The 21,342-nt window shown below is 40.0% G+C and overlaps 1 protein-coding gene across 1 annotated transcript; it reads right to left on the bottom strand.

The window, feature by feature from the left end:
• Nucleotides 1-1,667: 1,667 nt before the first annotated feature.
• LOC124638544 (peptide-N(4)-(N-acetyl-beta-glucosaminyl)asparagine amidase) lies at nucleotides 1,668-21,186 on the bottom strand. The gene is made up of 10 exons (XM_047175548.1): nucleotides 20,863-21,186; nucleotides 20,418-20,588; nucleotides 19,518-19,683; nucleotides 18,924-19,102; nucleotides 18,073-18,255; nucleotides 17,208-17,378; nucleotides 16,402-16,553; nucleotides 15,428-15,708; nucleotides 12,619-12,792; nucleotides 1,668-5,298 (listed from the first exon to the last, which is right to left on the bottom strand). Exons 1-10 carry the CDS (start codon nucleotides 21,073-21,075, stop codon nucleotides 5,135-5,137), a joined length of 1,854 nt encoding a protein of 617 aa, XP_047031504.1. The 5' UTR covers nucleotides 21,076-21,186; the 3' UTR covers nucleotides 1,668-5,134.
• Between the last annotated feature and the right edge of the window lie 156 nt (nucleotides 21,187-21,342).

Here is a 21,342-nt window from a genome sequence, read left to right as displayed (position 1 = left end):
ACGGAGGATGGTCGGCAGTGCAGAGTCGTGAGATGAGCGCAGGAGAAGGGCGGACAACGCCCTCTTCCGCCCCCCATGAACGGGTTCAAGGGCGAGGGACTTGGGGAAGTTCCCGCCCCTACTCAGTGGACCCGAGGCGGTGGCACGCGCGTGTGTCGGCGCGTGCCCCTGAGATGATGCACGGGATAGGCGAACACCTCACTACCCCGTGCAAGAGACGAGGCCCGTGCGAGGGCCAGCACCAGTGTGGGGCTGCGGAAGAATCTGGATTCCCGCGGCCCCGCGCACACGTGCAAGGAGGACACAAGGTGGTTTTAGCCGGTAGGAGTCCGGCATACCCCTCCGCCTTTCCCCAGGCGGAGGAAGTCCATGAGGATTTCACCCTCCCAAAAAAAAAAAAAAAGATACGTATGTAAGTACAAGTACTTAACTATTTGGTTGCCAGCACGAAATGAATACGTGGGCTGTTGACAAAATTTCGCATGTTTCGAAGATTATGTTCAGCAAAGCACCTTTAAAAGTTTATTACTTAAATTAACAATAAATACTGTATTACGATGACATTATATTGACAAACATACGAACTTCTAGTATAGACGTATAGTTATGCTATCTTACCTTAAGGTGTTCGGGACCAATGTAAAGACTGATTGTATGTAATTATTGTGACAAAATTATAGTTCAATTTAATAAATTGTCATTACTTTTTATGCAGAATGATTAGTCTCCGTATTCTGCATAGCAGAACATTTTTAGCTTTGTATAACTAACTAGCTTTGCATTCCAAACTGGCATTAAAAATGATTTATCGAGATCCAGATTTTACCCAAAAGTGTTTTCTAAGTCCCAAAATATCTTTAAATTATATTTTAACACTCATAAAATAATAATAAATAAGTTACTATAATATAATCTTTTTTTTTTCTCGCAAATCCTTGCAAGCAGGACTGACATTCAAAAAGTGTTGTTTTGCAGCCAAGTTTGAATAAACAATTTTTGATTTTGGCTGCTTTAGCATAAGTGCATTTCATAGTATGTAACTAGCTCCCGCCCGCGGTTTCACCCGCGTCTTAACTGCTCTCCGTAGCCGCATGGAGGCGTTAAACACAAGTGAGGTTTGCACTTAGATGGTGTGGCACAACCACTATCTATTGGTGAGGTCTTTTTTTTTAACGACGTCAAAAATCATCAAATGACCCCTGCCGCTGTGGGTTAGCAGCGGCGAGGGAGTGTCAGACTCTTACCGTCTTACCACAAAAACTTTTAAACGTTTAAGACTTGTCTTAAAAAAAAATCATATTATGACGTCGAAATAAGGTCCATTTTGCAGCCTCAATTTTTTTAGACAAGTCTTAGACACATGTTTAAGTTTTTGTAGTAAGACCATTACTGACTAAAACCCGTCGTGTTCCGTCGTGGGCCTTTTATGTGCCAGGGCCGCGGTATCTCTTTCGAACAACCCGTAGCACTATTGGTGAGGTCTGGATATTATTTTTGGCACTCCACATTGGTGATCCCACTCGAAATTAATTACTCGCAAGTTTAATTTAGGCCCTGACTCCAACAGACAACTATAGCTGGGCCTCGCGCCCTATACCTGCCGTCCATATGTGCCATGACCTTAATACTTATTAAAAATGTAAGGAAACAAGAAATAAAATCTGTGATTTTCAGTTTATATTTATTTTGACGTCACAATAATGTTTTCACTTCAAAAAGCGTTTTAAGCTGAACATTATTAAATACAAATATGAAATAACTTAAATCATTTTGTTTTATTTAATCATAGTTAAATTACACTTTAAATTTTATTGCACGGCCCAATTATATTAAGACATGGCAGATTTATTCAACATCAATTTTGCGCAATATCAACACATTTTATACAAATTCAAATGAACTAAAAATATACAAAGTATGACGAATGGTTAGTTCATTGGTCGACGTCGTCATAAACAAAAAATATTTTGAATAATAATCACGAGTATTTAGCGATATTGAGCTCAGCTTGATTTAATCAATGTTTCTCAGGCTCGCGGAACTACTCACTAAACACATTTATGGGTACATATTTAAACAATTTTGTCACAGCATATTTTTTTTTAGAGACAGCATGTTTTTAAACCCTTGAAACATTTTCATAGTGAAGCCTTGAGTGTATACTTCGACTCATTTGATTTGCTAAATAATTCTAAGCGTCCGTCGAGTTTAGTCAAAAATTATGTTTTAAATATATATTTTTTACTTAGATATAACGTGGAATGATAGAAATATTACAATTAGTGTGTTCTCAAGAATCATTATCTTAAGGATAAGAGCTGATCTTTAACCCCACTGTTTGGTGAAACAAAATAGTTTATTCAAGCACATAGATGAACATTTAAAAATATCTTAATTAGAGAATCATAGCGGACTCATACATATTAAAACAGTTATGAACTTTATGTGACATACCTTTTTAAAATGATGTCAACATCCGATTTTTCTTCGTCTAGCTAAATATGAATAATCTATTCCAGCATGTCGATTTTCTTATATTTTTTATAAAAGTGCCGCCATGACTCGCTTCCATTACAATATTGTTATTTATTATTATCAAACGTCTGATTTAAACATTGATTTCTATAGTTTACAAGCTACAATGACAAGTTTAAATAGGAAAATAGAAACTTCGTAGAACATTACAAAACAGTTTAAATAACTTATTATAAACTAATATAAAATGAATAAATGCTAATCTTATATTAATATATTTTATTAGACAATGTTTATTTTCAGTACAAGTAACTTGGTACTTAGGGCCGTACCATGATGGAAAAACAGAATATAAATAATTTCGTAGATATAATTATTTTATATTTGAAATTTTCAATATTTTTATTCCAAAACTATTATATAATAGAAGAAGAATATTTGTATGACTATGTATTATTTGATTATATGTTATAATGTTGGATGAATTATATTCTATTGACAGTTGATAGTTGACAGATGCGCTTACGCATAAATGTGTGCTATACACAAAGCTTTTCTTTGATCATTCTTCCATATATTTTTTCAGAAACTGTCAATTAATGTGAACCAGTGCCGGATTTATATTTTTAATGAGTGTAGGCTACTTTATTTCCGCCGCCCCATGAACAAACCTTACAAATAATAATTTTCCATTTGTAGTAAATTCGGCGACCTTTAGACCACGGCCTATTCGTTAATCCAAGACTGCTGTGAACATTATTTAAAGTTAGGGCGTATTCCCACTTCTTCAAAATTCACGTCATTGATGACCTCGTATTGATTGAAAAGTGTTTATATGATAATGTCGACAACTAGTAACTATAATGGCAAATTTTCAATAGTTACATATTTATACCGGTAGAATATTTTTTTCAGTTAATATTTTTAACCGACTTCCCAAAAAGGAGGAGGTTCTTGATTCGGATGTTTGTATTTGTTTTATTCTATAGATATTGATGAAACTATTAAACAATTACTGTTTTATATTACTTATGTGTTTACATATAATATAGTAGACGACGATATAACAGGAACATTAAGACTGAAAGTCGTGTGACGACATTTTATCGTCACTACAGTGACAGCGGGAACTTGAATATACGAATATTATATTTTCGTACAAGTTGCTTGTATTGTCAATATTATAATGTTGAATAGGACATCATTGGCCTGTGCTCATTTTGAGTTTAACTCAACAAATGGTTTGAGACCTCAGCATGCCATTTTGTTTACCGATTGCACGTTATTGACTTAAGACGTCAAATTAGAAGTTTAACAACCAAGTTATGGTCTTCAGACGTCAAATTAGAAACGAGTTTTTTTCTGGCACTGCAGAAAGCATATTTTATTTCAACGTCCGAACAGGATGTCCCTAGCAGTATGGGTCAAACGAAACAGGGGTATGTATGGACAAGGTCATTTACTTATATTATGAAATTAAAAATTGGTCATTGACCTTACCCATATAACTGCTCCATTTGATTTATAATATATTTTGAGGGACCACCCTGTATAAGAAGTCCGTGGAATAGCCCAAAACATCGCGAATCGCGTGTTTAGCACTTAGCACATGACACAACTATAACCAGCTGGCAACTAGCTTTTTCTATGAAAAGGCGCCACTTACAGAAACCTGTCGTATAGATAGAAACCAAATAGTTTATAGTTGCGTCAAGTAAAGTTGTTTCGTGCACAAGCGCCTATATTGTGTATACGAGTGGTACATTTATGGCCAGTTTCACCGGTTACTGATAAAGTCTCAGGAACTTATCTGACAGATAAATTAAAGTTTTGGTTTAACATGTCTCGGATGGCAATATCTGGTAGATAGCATTAGTTATTGGATGACAAAGTGACACGTTACTGGGGCGCGGTGAAGTGGAGCCACGGACCAAGGAAAGATGAGCGAATGCAGGTAGGTCAGGTGTCTTCTGCTAGGTCAAATATACCGGATGGCATGACCAAAACGATCAGTTAAGAGTGAACTAACGAGGCGTTCGGGTTCTATGAGATGTTTGTCAACGATTTTAGGTAATAAAAAACCAGTCCAAAAGCGTATAAATGGGAAGACAGTAACGTTCCTCTGCCACACACCCGTATTTTGGCGCGCTACTTTCTTAGGGATCTATCAGACGGAGAGCGATCACGCGGTCGACCGTTCTATGTTCGAGATTTACTACAATTACTTCTACTTTACCGACGCGGTCAGAATGCCTCCTGTGTGGGTATATCTATGTAACGTAATACGACACAAATAACGCAAAACTGACCGCGTGACCGCTCCCTGTCTGATAGATCCCTTAAGCTGTGTCTACGCTAGGAGAGCCGAGCACGAGCGGAGCACGAGCCGAACACAATTCGTCTAGTGTGGACCAACTTACAAGCCTCTAACGAGAGCGCTGCGAGCATTTCGTTCGTGCTCGGCTGCGTTCCGCCTGTTGTCTGTTTTTAACGAACACAAAGGGATTTGCTAACGGTAATCGTTGCAGGTTCGTTGTGCGTACACAGTTGACGCCGCGAATGACAAGCCGAGAACGGCTCCGTTCGTGCTCGGTTCGTCTAGCGTAGACCCGCCTTTAGATGTTCACTTGCACTAGTCATTTCATTGTGTGAGCGGGGTTTAGTCCTGTAGTGGTAGGACGAGGGCATGCAGCTCTAGCGCGGCGGCGGTGGCGGCGAGCGGCTGCCGGCACAGCTGCGCGTGCTGCCAGCCCGCGCCCGCGCCGCCCGCCAGCCGCGCCGACACCACCAGCCTCACGCACGCCCGCAGCGACACGCCGCGCTCTGACACACAAACAATCACAATAGCCATGATGACACAGTTCAAAAATTATAGTTAGTATAATACCGACCAAGTGCGAGTAGGACTCGCACACGAAGGGTTCCGTACCATTATTTAGAAATTGAGCAAAAAAATCACGTTTGTTGTATGGGACACAATCAAAATATTTATTTTATTCTAGTTTTCAGTATTTGTTGTTATAGCGGCAACAAAAATACATAATCTGTGAAAATTTCAACTTTCAACTATCACGGTTTGTTTGGGTAACGAAATCATAGCGTGAAATATTCATATTCGTATTTAAATCAATAAAATTGTCGCATACCTCGATAGATGGCGTTGTCGTCGAATTAGATCGCGCTATGGTTTCGTTACAAGCAAATACGTATGTAAGTTAGAATATTATTTTTTTGTGAGATCAAAACGCGAGCATTGAAATAGGCAATATACTTGTAAATTAATAATAACAGTATTTAATTGCCATCCCCTCCCAAGTCGACCCTCGGTCTCGTACATGGTCCTTAGGAGTCGGATGTGGTCGGGAGTGTTTCGTGGTGGTTTCCGGTGGTGGTAGAAATTACCACCCTTCGCTTCGTTACTGGGCAGTGGATCGCTGTCCAGAGCATCCCCTTCAGTGGGTACCAGGTGAGAGGTGCCAGGAGCTGGAGGTGGAAGACCGGTTGGCGCAGGGTGCATCCAGTGGAGCGTGGTGCAGCACTACTGGTGGCAGCAGCAACCGGAGGGACGAGGCAAGGGAGGAGAAGAGGTGCAGCTCGTGGCCACGAGAGGGCGCCACTTGTACTGTGGCGCAGACATCACAACGGGGCATCAGCAGTTAGTGTCAGTGAGTGAATCAGTGGATAAATCGTGAGTACAATTATTTCCAATTATTATCAGGAAGATTAGTTGGAAATTTCCAAAAAAGTGAAAGTTTATTGGAAATTAATTTCCATTATAAATTAACTTAGTAAATTTTTTAGTAGTTTGGACTTGTAATAGTTTTAAGTGAAAAGTGGTTGAGACGGGGAATCCATGCCCGATTTTGGGTTCAGTGAACTTCTGTTTAAAGACTTGTAAAATTTTAAAGTTATAGTTTAGTACTTTGTTGTTCAAATAGTTGTTTACGTTTTATTATTACATAATGGAAGCGTTTAGTGATCTGCAAGATGATATTAAAGCCAAAATGTTAAAAGCTAAGGCTAATTTTAAGAAGTCCCCAAAGGAAAGATTAACGACTTCTTATGTGGAAACCAGGCTAGATAATTTAGAACAACAGTGGTCTCTATTTTCAGACACTCATACTAAAATTATAAGTCAAGTCAAGAGATCAGATTTGTATAGTTCAGACTACCACAAAAATGCAATATATGATGATGTAGAAGAGTTGTACGTAGAATATAAGACTGATTTAAAAGAGATGTTATGTAAATTAAATTCGAATAAACAAAGTGTTGTTGTATCTGGTCAAAGTTCAGCTACACGTTTCAAGTTGCCTGAAATAAAAATTCCTATGTTTTCGGGTAATTATACGGAGTGGCAGACATTTAGGGACTTGTTTTTAGGTCTTGTGCACGAAAACAAGGCCCTAGATGATGCCCAAAGGTTTTACTATCTCCGAGGTCATTTGACAGGAGAAGCTGAACAGCTATTGCGAAATATTAAAATGTCGTCCGATAGTTATCAAATTGCTTGGGAAAAGTTGGACAGTATGTACAATAATAAACGGTTTTTAGCTAACGGCATCTTGAAACGTTTGTTAAGTCAAAAGAATTTAGTGTCTGAATCGGCTACTGAAATTAAGAAACTTATAAGTACAACGTCAGATTGCTTAGAGTCAATAAAAAATCTAGGTATTGATGTTTCATCCTGGGATATATTGATTATTCATATTATAAGTATAAAATTAGATAAAGATACTCGAAAGGCCTGGGAGTTGAAGGTAGCCTCAGAGCCATCTGATGATTTACCAACTTTTGTTCAGTTCTCGGAGTTCTTAACAGGTCGATTCAGAGGTCTAGAAAATATAGAAACTAAGTTAAATAATAGTGATAAGAAAGTTACCAAGTCTTTTCACATTGTTAAAAAAAATGCTGATCACACTGCGTCTTGTTTATATTGTTCTGAAGATCATAAAATATATTTATGTAAAAAGTTCGGTAAAGAAACTAACGATGCCCGTCGTAATTTTGCTCTGGAAAATAAGTTGTGTTTTGTTTGCTTTCTCAATAACCATTCTGCAAAAGCCTGTAGAAACACTCTTAGATGCCAAGTGTGCAAACGCCGCCACCACACGTTATTACACCCAACAGGTGTTTCGGGGTCTGGTGTTGGGGAAATTAATAATAATGCTCGCGAGGAAGCCTCATCGTCTGCTGGTAGGTCGGTGAAGGAGGATACAAATAAAAATAGTAGTGAAATAACCGTTCAAGCGGAGGGGTCAAGCAAACCGATAGTGTCATGTCTTTCGACAGGAAGAGGTCAGAAAACTGTGCTCTTAACTACGGCTTTGGTTAAAGCTGAGTCGAAAGAAGGGAATTATCAGGTCATTAGGGCTTTGCTAGACCAAGGGTCACAGGGTTCTTTCGTTACGGAGTCCACAGTCCAATATTTAGGATTGAAGAAAAAGCCATCAAGGCACACTGTATTAGGTGTAGGGGGTGAAAAAAGTGTAACGTCTAAGTTCACTGTTGATATTAAGTTGAGGTCAAGAATAGATCCGAATTTCCAGGTAGGGGTTAATGCTTACGTACTGAAGTCGGTCACCACCCTTCTTCCAGCTACGAGAGTAGCCAGGATAGAATGGATAGATTTGACCGAGGATGATTTGGCTGATCCTGAATACCACAAACCTAATAAAATTGATATTTTATTGGGTGCTGAGGTTTACAGTCAAATTATCCAGGAGGGCATTAAAAGAAATATAACTGGAACTCTATTGGCGCAAGATACTAGTTTTGGATGGATACTGTCGGGATCTTGTGAAGTGGATCCTGAGTCAAATGTTCATTCACACATTGCCGTGATGCACTCCAGTGTTCAAGCCGATGACATGTTGAAACGATTTTGGGAGTTGGAAGCTGAACCATCTGGAACAAAGAAGATACTCACGGAGGATGAAATTAAATGTGAAAAAATATTTACGGCTACCACAAAGCGGAATAGCATGGGCAGATACATTGTAAAACTGCCGCTGCGTGATTCTGACCCGGTCAGTAAGGTTGGCGAGTCTAAGTGCATTGCTGAAAAAAGACTGAAGAGTTTAGAGACAAGGTTAAAGAAGAACAGTACATTAAGAGAAGATTATGCTAAGGTTATGCAAGAATATTTAGATTTGAAGCATATGAGAAAGATTACAGAAAAGGAAAAGGATAATAGTAAAGCAATATACTTACCTCATCACGCCGTCATCCGGGAGGATAAGGAAACGACGAAAGTGCGTGTCGTATTTGATGCTTCCTGCAAAGGAACAATGGGAATGTCACTTAATGACAACTTATTAATTGGTCCGACGTTACAAGCTGAACTCCGTCATACGATTATGCGATGGAGAACCCATCCGATATGTCTTGTCAGCGACGTCATCAAAATGTATAGAGCGGTACTGCTTGATAATTCTGATACAATGTATCAACGGATACTCTGGAGAGACGATCCTGGAAAGGAAATAGAAGAATACGAGTTGATGACCGTCACTTTTGGTACCGCATCAGCACCATACTTAGCGGTTCGTGCATTACATCAAGTTGCGTATGATGAATGTAAGGATAAGCCGCAGGTGGAGAAGATAATTCTTAATGATTTTTACATGGATGATTTGATGACGGGAGCGGATACTACAGAAGAGGGATACAAAATCTACATAGAGATGAACGAAGTTTTAGCTAAAGGCGGCTTCTACTTGCAAAAATGGAGGAGTAATAGCAAGGCATTATTAGATAAAATCAGGGAGGGTAAGTGTACTACAGATGACGAACTAAAGATAAAAACTGACGAGGTTACAAAAATACTGGGACTTACCTGGAACTCATGTGATGACGTCTTCCAGTATGCCGTAAAACTTCTGACGGTCACTGCACCTATAACAAAAAGAAAAATTATCGCCGAAATAGCGCGGTTGTTTGACCCATTAGGGTGGCTAGCGCCTAGTATTGTATTAGCCAAAATATTTATTCAGAAATTGTGGTTAGCAGGTTTAGAGTGGGATCAAGAAATTCCTAATAATTTAGTACAGGAATGGGCTACTTACCATCGCAACTTACCTTTCTTGGGCGAGGTTAGAATCCCACGATGGCTGCATATTGTCGCTAACGTAAAGCAGGAACTCCATGGCTTCTCTGATGCTTCCAAAATGGCATATGCAGCTGTCATTTATCTCAGAGTTATAGACGACGAGGGAAAAAATTAACATTTCTCTGGTCACGTCGAAAACAAAGGTGGCACCAATTAGACAAGTGTCTATACCAAGGCTCGAACTATGTGGGGCCGTTCTTCTGGCCAAATTAATGGCTGAAGTAGGAGATGTAATGGGTATCCAGAAGTGTGATTGGCATGCGTGGACAGATAGTGAAGTGGTACTGGCTTGGCTCAATAGTCATCCGAGCCGCTGGAAGACGTTTGTAGCCAATCGTGCTTCAGATATTTTAAACATCGTGGATACTTACCACTGGTCACACGTGTCATCTAAAGAAAATCCTGCAGATTGCGCTTCCCGTGGTGTGTGCCCATCTGAATTAAAATCTACGGCTATATGGTGGAATGGTCCGGATCTGTTGCGACAGGAAGTGATTGAATATAAAAGACCGAAGCATCTCGCAACGCATTTGGAAGAAGTCAAGGTGCACACGACTGCGTTGGATACAATTACCATCTGGAATAAGTTTTCGAAGTTGTCAAAATTAATTAGAGTCATAGCGTACTGCAAGCGGTTTCTGAATCTGAGGAAAAATGCAACTAATAAACCTAGCACAAAAGAATTAACAAAGCAGGAGCTGGACGATGCTACGAACACTTGCATAAAAAGATGCCAAGAGGATTTTTCGGAAGAATTGAAGGAATCAAAGAATAGTAAGAAAAAGGGTAATCTGAAGTCGTTAAATAGCTTTATTGATTCTGATGGAATTATAAGAGTTGGAGGAAGACTAGACATGTCTCAATTGGATCAGAATCGCGTACACCCAATCCTCTTGCCAAAAGAATCTTTTTTGAGTCAGCTTCTGGTTGCTGACGCTCATGCAAAAACCATGCATGGGGGCCCGCAGCTTATGGTCACATATTTAAGATCCAAGTATTGGATTATCGGGGTTAAATTGCTAGCCAAAAAATATGTGAGGAACTGTGTTACATGCATTAGGTATGCAGCCAAAACTCGAACTCAACTTATGGGGCAACTACCATCAGCACGTGTAACACCAAATAAACCTTTTTTATGTACAGGAGTGGATTATGCAGGACCCATAAATATAAGAGTATCGAAAGGGCGTGGGAACAAATCATATAAGGGTTACATTGCACTCTTTATATGCATGTCTACTCGAGCAGTTCATATAGAAGTAGTTAGCGAGTTGAGTACCAAGGGGTTCTTAGCTGCGTATAAAAGATTTGTAGCTAGGCGTGGTCGCTGCGCCGAGTTGTACAGCGACAACGGTACAAATTTTGTAGGTGCTGCGCGTGAATTACTTGTTTTATACAATGCCGAAAAATCTAATTTTAACGCCGAATTAGCAGAGTATCTTGCTACAAATGGCACGGAATGGCACTTCATTCCTCCTCATGCACCAAATTTTGGTGGTCTTTGGGAGGCAGGAATAAAGTCCACTAAGTACCACTTAAAGAGGATTATCGGTAACACAACTCTGACGTATGAAGAAATGGCTACGGTGCTGGCCCAGGTTGAAGCGTGCCTCAATTCGAGGCCGTTGTCATATGTTGAGGATGAAGATAAGGTCGATATATTGACCCCAGCTCATTTTCTGATTGGAGAGCCAGCGGTTTTAGTTCCGGACTCCAATTATGAAAAAGCGAATATTAGCAGTTTACAACGCTGGCAGCTCCAACAGCGAATGATGCAGGAGTTCTGGCGACGTTGGTCACATGATTATTTACATCAGTTTTTACAAAGACGCAAGTGGGCTCACCAAATTCCTGAACCATCTGTTGGAACGGTAGTATTAGTCAAGGAGGACGACATGCCTCCCGGAAAATGGTTATTGGGAAGGATTGAGCAGAAGCATTGTGGACCTGACGGAATTGCGCGGGTAGTAACTTTACGCACGAAGGCCTCAATTATTAAAAGACCTGTGTCTAAGTTATGTGTATTGCCAATGGCCAAGTAAAGTCAGATATGTTATAAAGTTTAAGTTTGTGTTTTAAGTTAATGTTATTATTGGTTTATATTTTTAAGCTATTGCATAGTTGTTTGTGTCATAACATGCCATTGTTGGCATGGTGGGCGGCCAGTAATAAGGACATTTTGCACAATGTCCTTGGTGGGCGGTATGTTTGGGTAACGAAATCATAGCGTGAAATATTCATATTCGTATTTAAATCAATAAAATTGTCGCATACCTCGATAGATGGCGTTGTCGTCGAATTAGATCGCGCTATGGTTTCGTTACAAGCAAATACGTATGTAAGTTAGAATATTATTTTTTTGTGAGATCAAAACGCGAGCATTGAAATAGGCAATATACTTGTAAATTAATAATAACAGTATTTAATTGCCATCCCCTCCCAAGTCGACCCTCGGTCTCGTACACGGTTCAAGAGATACAGCCTGGTGACAGACGGACGGACAGAGGAGAGAAAACAATAGGGTCCCGTTTTACCCTTTGGGTACGGAACTCTAAAAAGATAATTTATTTTGTTAAAACATGGGTATATGTTTACAACGCCTACATATGTGACTGGTGGAAGCACTCTAAGGATCGAGAGGTGTGGAGACGTGATGGGGAGGCCTTTGCCCAGCAGTGGGACAATAAAGGCTAAGAAAAAAAGAGTGATATGTAGAGATACTATGTATTGATATCGGGTTATCAAAACTTGCAATAAAGCAAATTAACTGGTTGAATGCCGCTAATTAGAGAACAATAGAAAATCAATTGCATGGATCCGTGCTCTGGAATTAAAGAAAAAAATAGTGTATATATATAAAAATGAAACCCGCTTTCCGCTGTCACGACATAACATGAAAACGGCTTGACCGATTTGGCTGAAAATTAGAGGGGAAGTAACTTAGACCCGGGAGTTTTTGTCACCATCCGGCTACGGGACGCGGGTGAAACCGCGGGCGAAAGCTAGTAGCATATAATTGAAATGTAACTCACTCAACAGTTCTGGGCTAAAGTCGACGGTTTCCGGTTTGTTGTCGTCATACTGCACGGTCCAGGCTATGGTGCCGCTGCTGACGAGGTGCGTGTGCATGCGCAGGCGCAGCTGCGTGAGGCGCAGCCCCGCGCCCGCGCGCAGCCGCCACGACACGCCGCCCGTAGCCGCACCCTCTGACACAGGACATGTCAGTGCGGATGAACAAATATTGAGTAGTTATCGGCACGGATAATGAGCTCTCGGCGGAGGAGTGGGGATCGCTTTGCGCACTGTACACTTAAGGTTACACTAGTCGATATTTTTCCCATACAAAGTTCGGGGTGCTTTTACTCTACATTGTGACATAATACATTCAAAATTAAACTTGATATCGTTTTATATTGTTATTAAGTTTGTCTGTACGGATTTAAAAAAAAATAAAAAAATCCCAGTAAAAAGTTATGAGCCAACAAAGTTCCGTTTTTCTAGACAATTTTAACGCAACTTTGAGTGTTAAAAAGTCCCATAAAAAATGTAAAATCTCCAAAACGAAGTCCGCTCCGACATAGCTCAATTACTAAAGAGTTCTATAAAATTTATTTCAAATTGATTTATACAGTAGTTTTTTCAGAAAACGCTTTTTTCTGAAGCACTCTTCGTCTTTTTTTACGTACTCGTTTTGCGATGAATTGTCGTGCATTTCACTCAATAGCATTCCCCCCGGCAGAAGCGCGGGGCGGAGCGGAGAAAGACGCTTATACACACATGCTTATTTCCACAATTTTTACGTTTTGCACGATATTTTGTCGTGCAACTGTGCAAATTTTAGTGCAACTATTTGTTTGTATTGTTTTGGGCTCAGTCTGCTGCTGCGGCCCACGTCTTTCGTATCGTATGTGTGTAGACTATTCTCCTAGCGCTTATCGTACGTAAACATTACACTGACCCCCGGCTAAAACTCTGGATTTCGATACTACCTTCTTTATCTGTTTGACTTGGCACTGAACTTTGGACTTAGTATTTGATATCACTTTGATCTAAGCCGCCTTTGTCGCATTTGCCGCAAACACCGCGGTCGGCGTTTTTGAGAATGTAAACAAACAGAAGAAAGCAACCTTATTTCTAAAGGAATAAAGTATTATTTTTATATGTTTCTGTTCCGTTTTTTGGTAAAAGCCGCTTTGCCTATTTTATTGTTTTATCTTTCATATTCGTTACAAAAATTGTGATCGAGTTACACGTCTCTACTGCTCTCTTCGTTCTTCGTATGTATAATGTCAACTAAAAAAAAATGAGAAACGCTTTTCGACACGAAAATAACTGTGTTACTGCTTAAAAAAATCAAAATGTTCAATAAAATCAATAGAATTTATTTCTAAATACATGTAATACATATTATAGATAAATAACACCCATACAACATTTGTCCTGGGTGGGAATCGAACCCACGACCTACGGCATAGCAGTCAAGATCACTAAGTACTAGACCAACAGGCCAGTCAAACTGATTTTACATTGTGTTATCATAAAAAATGTTATTAGGTACCTACGCCTTGGGACAATTACTGAAATCCATGCGAGCATCACTAGTCGGTACCTCATAAAATAAGCAACTTCTATGAAATCTATACTAATAATATAAAGAGGAAAACTTTGTTTGTTTGGTTGTAATGGATAAACTCAAAAACTACTGGAACGATTTTAAATATTCTTTCACCATTAGAAAGCTATATTATCTGCGAGTAACATAGGCTATATTTTATCCCGGTGCGGGCAGTAGCTCCCACGGGACGCGGGTGAAACTGCGGGAAAACGGCTAGTATAAAATGATAACAGTATCTATTATTTTAGTACGAGTTAGTAAGCGCTTGCTGACTTTTCGGTAGCGAGCAGTACACAGCAGCATGTACGTATGTGTGTCTAATGTCGTTTTGATTCGTAACGGTGTTTGTATGCGTGTTTGTTTGCACGAAACGCATTGTGCAAATAGACTAGCGTCTAACTGCTCATCACTGGGGCTATCTCTGTCGCACACGATGTCAGATGAGACAGCGCGCTTTTTGGCCACGCCCCTGAGTGAGTTCGAGCCCGCGACTAGTTTAACCTTAAGGCAATAAACCAATAAATCACTTTTGCGCAGGTGAATGTTAGGGCTCAATATCCTTGCCGATAATTATATCAAACTAAACATCGCGACACCTACGCGCACGGTCGGTTAGCCCCATGCTTAGCTAGGTTATTAGCTTGTTTTATGGGTGCGAACACAACTAATACACTACATATACTTTACATATATATACTTATAAATACATAATTATGTATATTATAACACCCAACAACACACAAATGTTGACAGTATATAGTAATCGAACCCGGAACCATCAGTCAGCCAGTACATATTGATTTAATAATAATAGTCAGGGAATTTTAATTTTCCCACTACTGGGTAAAACCGTTGGCGGGTACAAAATATTGTGTTCGAGATAGACACCAATATCATAGACATTTAAATCTATACTCTTATGTTCTTCAGCAGCAGGTTAATTTGCAAACAGCAAAACCAATTCACATTTTTTTTAAAAGTTTATAATCATCGGCACGAATCTTGAGCGCTGACCTTCACCTGCGCAGAATTAATTTATTGGGTCCTTTTTGTGGTATGAAGTTATGCGCGGGGGCAGGCTAAAGCGGTGATTGGCCCGCAGTGCATCGCGTCATAGCCGTCACTCGGGATTGGTTCTTTGCTAATAAATCACTTCTGCGCAGATGAAGGTCAGCGCTCAAGATTCGTGCCGAAAACTATACAAAATCTTTGGAAGAGATACATACCTTCTCTAGCCAGATACACCATCTTCCAATCGTGTTCAACTTTTCTGAACACCTTATCTACTTTATAAACTCCTGAGCTCCACTTAGGCAGGCGGAGTATTTCTTGGCCGTCTGACGTCAGACTGTAGAGGTCAGACGCGGCGTAGTAGCGCAGTTCGCAGGCCCCGAGGCGGTTGAGGTCCCAGGTGTGGGGCCTCCAGCGAGGGCCCGTCTCGCCGCGTTCCGAGCGCCACTGCAGGGACCCTGATAGACGCCCGTCACACTCGTAGTCTTTCGGCTCCCTGGAGATTATTTGCATTGTTAGTGGGAATTGTGAAATTAATTTCATAGGAGTACGTCCGACATATTTTAGTAATTCTGCATTAAATATGGTTTTTCTGCACAAATAATTTATATACAGTCAGTTGCACACCGCTCCATTAAAGTTAAAGCTTCATTAAATCTATTGTTGACACTTTTTACCTTCTTGACCAAGAAAGACCCAGCAATTGATTTAAGATAGTGGCTTTAACTTTAATGAAGCTTTCTGCAACTGACGGATAATATAATTTTGATAATTTTGCTCCAAAAAAAAAATAAGTAGGTAACTTCGAACTGGGCATACGCGCTTAAAGTTTTTGATTTTAAATAAATGTAATATAATAATAATATTCATATATTTGATCAGAATGTGGGTATCAACGATAAGGTGGTGACATAAATTTTGAGGAGTCCTAGTACATTCTACAATTTTGGCAAGCATGTAACACCACGATAGGTATTTGTTGCTGGGGAGTTTGTTCCACCACTTCTTTTTCCCAGCAAAAAAACATAGGAAGTGGTGAAGGGCGGACGTTTTGGAGGCTGTCTTTTGTAAATTTGACCTTCAAAAAGTGCTGATTTTCAGCCTATTTTGGCGTCTCCTGGCGTCAGCTCGGCTCCTGTCTCTGGCGATGTTCCCTGCATGACGCTACTAGACTGTGTGACAGACGCACCTCTCCTGCATCAGTTGGACGAGCTCCTGCAGCGTCCTCCTGGTCAGGTGGCGTCTCCTGGCGTCCGACACCTGTCTCTGGCGATGTTCCCTCAGCGCCAGGATGCAGGCCACCAGCTCATCTTCCGTGCACTCCGTACGGCGTTTCAGTACCTTAAGGAATGTTTTATACATAATTACAGATCATCTTTTTGAACATACATATACCAGTCTTACTAACGGGTATAGGGTTGCCTAGCTAACTGGGTTAAGGAGGTCAGATAGGCAGTTGCCTCTTGGTATGACACTGGTAATTAGCTGCATCCGGCTAGACTGGAAGCCGACCCCAACATAGTTGGGAAAAAGACTAGGCAGATGATGATGATGATGAACCTACATATAAATTATCTAAACATATTAATTTATAAATGCTAGCTGATTCTCCAAGGTTTTACCATAAGGCAGCCGAAGGGGATTGTTTACATATCACATTTCATTTAAATCAGTTCAGCTACGAAAGCAAAATAGGGCATAAAAATGGATTATAAGGAGAAAAGAAGTCAGTCAGATTATTATCCGAATGCCCCAAAAGATTTTAAAAACAATTTGTCTTTGTAAAAAAGAAATCTCTTGGGTCTCGGCTCAAAGGGCTCGTTTTTTTAAATTTGGCAATGGTACACTCACGTAGTAGGCACAACGCCATCTGCCACTTTCTTGGGAACTATTTTTTTTAATTCTCAAACTGAAAACCTCCCACTGAGTGCGCTTGCAGTAAACCAAATGATTATTCTCCTGTAGCGTTCTAGTGTGGTGATCAGTGATACTGACCTCCTTATGGTCCATGGTGTACCTCCAGGTAACATCCTGCAGGTCGTCCCTGGAGACGGCGATGACGTAGGACAGCTTCTTGCCCCAGCCGTGGCAGTACATGAGCGGCGCGTTCAGCTTGCCCTCGCACGGGTCCGCGTGCAGCCACGTGTTCGAGTCGTAGTCGAACACCTGTTATACGTTAACATTTTTATTTCACTAGCTTCTGCCAGCGGTTTCACCCGCATCCCGTGGGAACCTCTGCACGAACCCGGACAAAAAGTAGCCTATAGCCTTCCTCGATAAATGGGCTATCTAACACCGAAAGAATTGTTCAAATCGGACCAGTAGTTCCTGAGATTAGCGCGTTCAAACAAACAAACAAACAAACTCTTCAGCTTTATAATATTAGTATAGATTTTAAATTATAAAAAATATTAAATTTAAATGTATTAATATTAAAAAGAGGAAAAACTTGTATTTTTGTTTGTTTGTCACTAAATAGTAAAACAAAGTCGTTTTTTCTGTCCTTATGTCCCTTTGTATGTTTTTTTTTTATCAGATTGTGTTTCAAGAGGAAGGTTTATTTATATCTATAATAACATACATAAACATAGTGGGGAAATACTGTTATCCCGCGCAAAGTCGGGGCAGGTCGCTAGTATACTAAAGAGGAAAAAAAAAATTTCAGGCCGGGCCGCGCCGTGTCCGGGCTTTTACGAAATTCTAAAGACGAGCGTCGTTTGTGGCCCGGACGGGCCACGGATCATGCACTGTGTAATATAAACTGCTTCATACAAAATGTATGTAACGTTTCACATCCGTGCCCCGTACGAGCCACGTACACTGCACGCCCCGGCCTAATATAAATCATCCCTAAACTCACCTCGCACCACACATGATCAGTGACATCGTATACAAATCTCGTGTCGTATCCTAGCGAGCGGCACAGTAACGTGAAACAGTTGGCCCACTCGCCGCAGCGCCCGCGCCGAGTCTCCAACAGCGTGCGCGGGTCATTGTAACGCACGAACTTCGCGCCGACACCGCACGCCAAACAGTCGTACACCTTAAAAGAAAGTCATTCATTCTAAGCAGGCTGAAAATCAGCACTTTTCTCAAAGTCAATTTTGTAAAATAACTGACAAGAAAGTTAAAAAGTAATTTATTTAAAGTAAACCAGCACTTTTTGAAGGTCAACTTTACAAAAGAAAACCCCAAATAAGCTCTCTATTAACTTCTCTCTATTCTCTCTATTCTTCTCTATTCTATGCATTTTAGCTGGCAAGAAGAAATGGTGGAACAAATTCCCCAGCAACACATTTCCGTCTGCATGTGGTTTAAAGAACTCCGGTTCTACTTAAAAAGACTGATGCAATTTTTGGCACCCATGATAAAGGCATACTTAGTTTAGAGCCTATTGTTTAAACTTCTTGATGGATTAAACATTTTTTATCTATGAACAAAGTGCAGAACATTTATAACCGGCTTATTAAAACAGAGCAGGCTTTTCACTATCAAACTATTTTCGACCATATTTCCTTTGAAATATAATCCAAAATCACTTAGCAAACACATGTTGCTGGGGAGTTTGTTGCGCCACTTCTTCTTTCCAGCAAAAACACATCGGAAGTGGTGAATGGTGGGCGTTTTGGGGGCTGTCTTTTGTTAATTCCTGACGTTCAGTGTTCTAAGTTTGAATAAATGATTTTTTATTTGACATGCTTGGTCACTCACCTCCATCTTAGTGGTTTCTCCATCAGTAGTGATGGTGAAGTTGTCCCGGAAGGTTGTCTTGCCGCCGCAGCCCGCGCACTTCGGCTGGTCTACCCACGTGAAGTACTGATGCTTGAACCACGCCAGCAACTCCATTAGAAGAGCTATGTCGAATGGCAGGTCCGGGGTTTTTATTTCACCTGGGTTTATAGAAATCCATGTTAAACTACATGAGATGACAAATTACAGGCAGCTTGCTTATTGTAGGTACCACGAAGGAAGATAGCGCAGAAGTCATAAGGTAGGTAGGTCAGGTGCCTTCTTGTAGTTCAATGTAACGTACGGTAGGCTTGGTCAGTTACTAGGACTAATGAGGCATCCGGCTCCTTGTTAAATCTAATCTGTCAAAGATTTGTAATTTTATTCTGAAAATAATAGGCAGGTTCGAAAGTTAACATGAAAGAGGCAGAGCTAATAACATTCCTGGTCTACCGAACACCCGCATTTTGGCGTGCTACTCATCCATATTGGTTTATGTTGTATATTTCAGTCTCAACAATGTATAATAAAGAATATTCTTTTCTATAAATACATTAGCTCCTGAACATAACTCACCAGTTTTAATCAGTCTTTGTACTTCCCGGACTCTGTCAAGAGCTTTGAGCTGCAACTGCACAATGGGTATCTGATCACGAGCTTGCTCCAACAACTCTTCATCCTCGTACACCAGGACTTCATTGAACAGCCTCTGTATCTTTAAGAGGAGACTACACTTTGTTGTCTGTAAAAGAAACATTGCAATGATACATTATTTTCTACTACATTACTACCTCCTACAACATTTTGAGCACCTGTGCATGGGAGAGTACTAATCTCTCTGCGGTTGTGTCGGATTACCGTACCATCAGGCTATGAGAGTTAAGGAATAGTGAGTGCTTATGTACTATAATATATCCTGCACAGTTGGCTAATCTCCTTATATGAGAATATGAGAACAGCCACCGTGGCCAAAAATGGCCTTCATCGTATTATATTTTGACCATCCATGCATTGTGAACGTAAGTGTCGGTAATGCGCCTGATCTCTCTCTGGTCGTGTCCGATTGCAGTCCCATCGGGTTGTGAGTGTAAGAGTAAACAGCTAGGAGGACAGCATCACTACATTTCGAAAGAAGCACCTAACTTTGATGTTTCGAAAGAGCTCTCATAGGTCTATCTATAATATAAAAATGAATCGCAAAATGTATTGGTAAGCGCATAACTCAACAACGCCTGGACCAATTTGGCAAATTTTTTTTTTGTTGTGTTTGTTATTGTCAGGAGAAGGTTCTTATGAAAACAAAAATTAGGTAAAGTAGAGAAGTCAGTTGACGGGAGCGAAGCCGCGGGCAAAAGCTAGTTTGAAATAAATAAATTTGAGCTTCGAGTTTTTGAAAGTACAAGATCCCAGACAAATGTTCTTTTGAACACTTAAATAACTTGTCTCCCACACTCATATTTGAGAGACATACATTACCAGTATATTGGCAGGCTTCAATGCTGTAGTTTTGGGTTTCCGAGTGGATGTCACAAGGGTCCGCATGTCGAGAGCACCGTAGCAGAACCATATTTTCCTCTCGATTGCTGCTTGAGACATTCTTAAGTTACTCAGCGTTTGTTCTTGTGGATAAGTGATATCGGCACCAACCTGAAAATGTGGAACATTGTTCAATAAGAATGATTTTTATATTCCAAATCCTGTTCAAAGAAAATGACAACTGTGTGTCCTATAATATGCTGATGTGTTTTTATTTTCTGAGTGCATGAGACTAAAGAACTTATGTTTTCGAATAAACAATAAAGAGTTTGAGAGCTGATATAACAGGGTAATAAATGATTCAAAGGAATATTATCATTTTGATAATCTAATAGGCAAATAGGAGATAAAGATCCGAGTGTTGCATGATATTTTCCCAACTTACCCGTCGAAATCCAACATATCTCAAGTATTCTTTGAAAGCCTCATATCTCAGCATCTCTAGAAGAATTCCATTTCTAATTACTCTCACTTCATAGTCATGGGGATTTTCTAAAATGTTACTGATATGCCGCAAAAGTTCATACAGTATTTTATTATATTTTTCCATGTCTCTCACACTTTGCTCGACCACAGCCAGCCTCGCCATATCCTCCATTTTCGATTTAATATGTCTTTATTATTGTTTGAAGCTTAAAATTTACGAAATTAATGCAATAACGCAATATTTACGAACATAGTCATTGCAAGTACACTTGTCAAATTTTGATTTGTCATTTTCGTTCAGAAATATCAACTTCAGACGTGGACAGATTATAACTATATTCTTAGTTACATTAAAAACGGTGCAATATTATCTTAAAATTAAATACCAATAAATCCTGTTTTATTCGTCGTACGGATATATAAAGTAGATAGGTAGTAC

This window comes from Helicoverpa zea, chromosome 17 (assembly GCF_022581195.2).
Source record: "Helicoverpa zea isolate HzStark_Cry1AcR chromosome 17, ilHelZeax1.1, whole genome shotgun sequence".
Lineage (NCBI taxonomy): Eukaryota > Metazoa > Arthropoda > Insecta > Lepidoptera > Noctuidae > Helicoverpa > Helicoverpa zea.
Note: the sequence above shows the minus strand (reverse complement) of the source record. Positions and strands in the feature narration are given on the sequence as shown.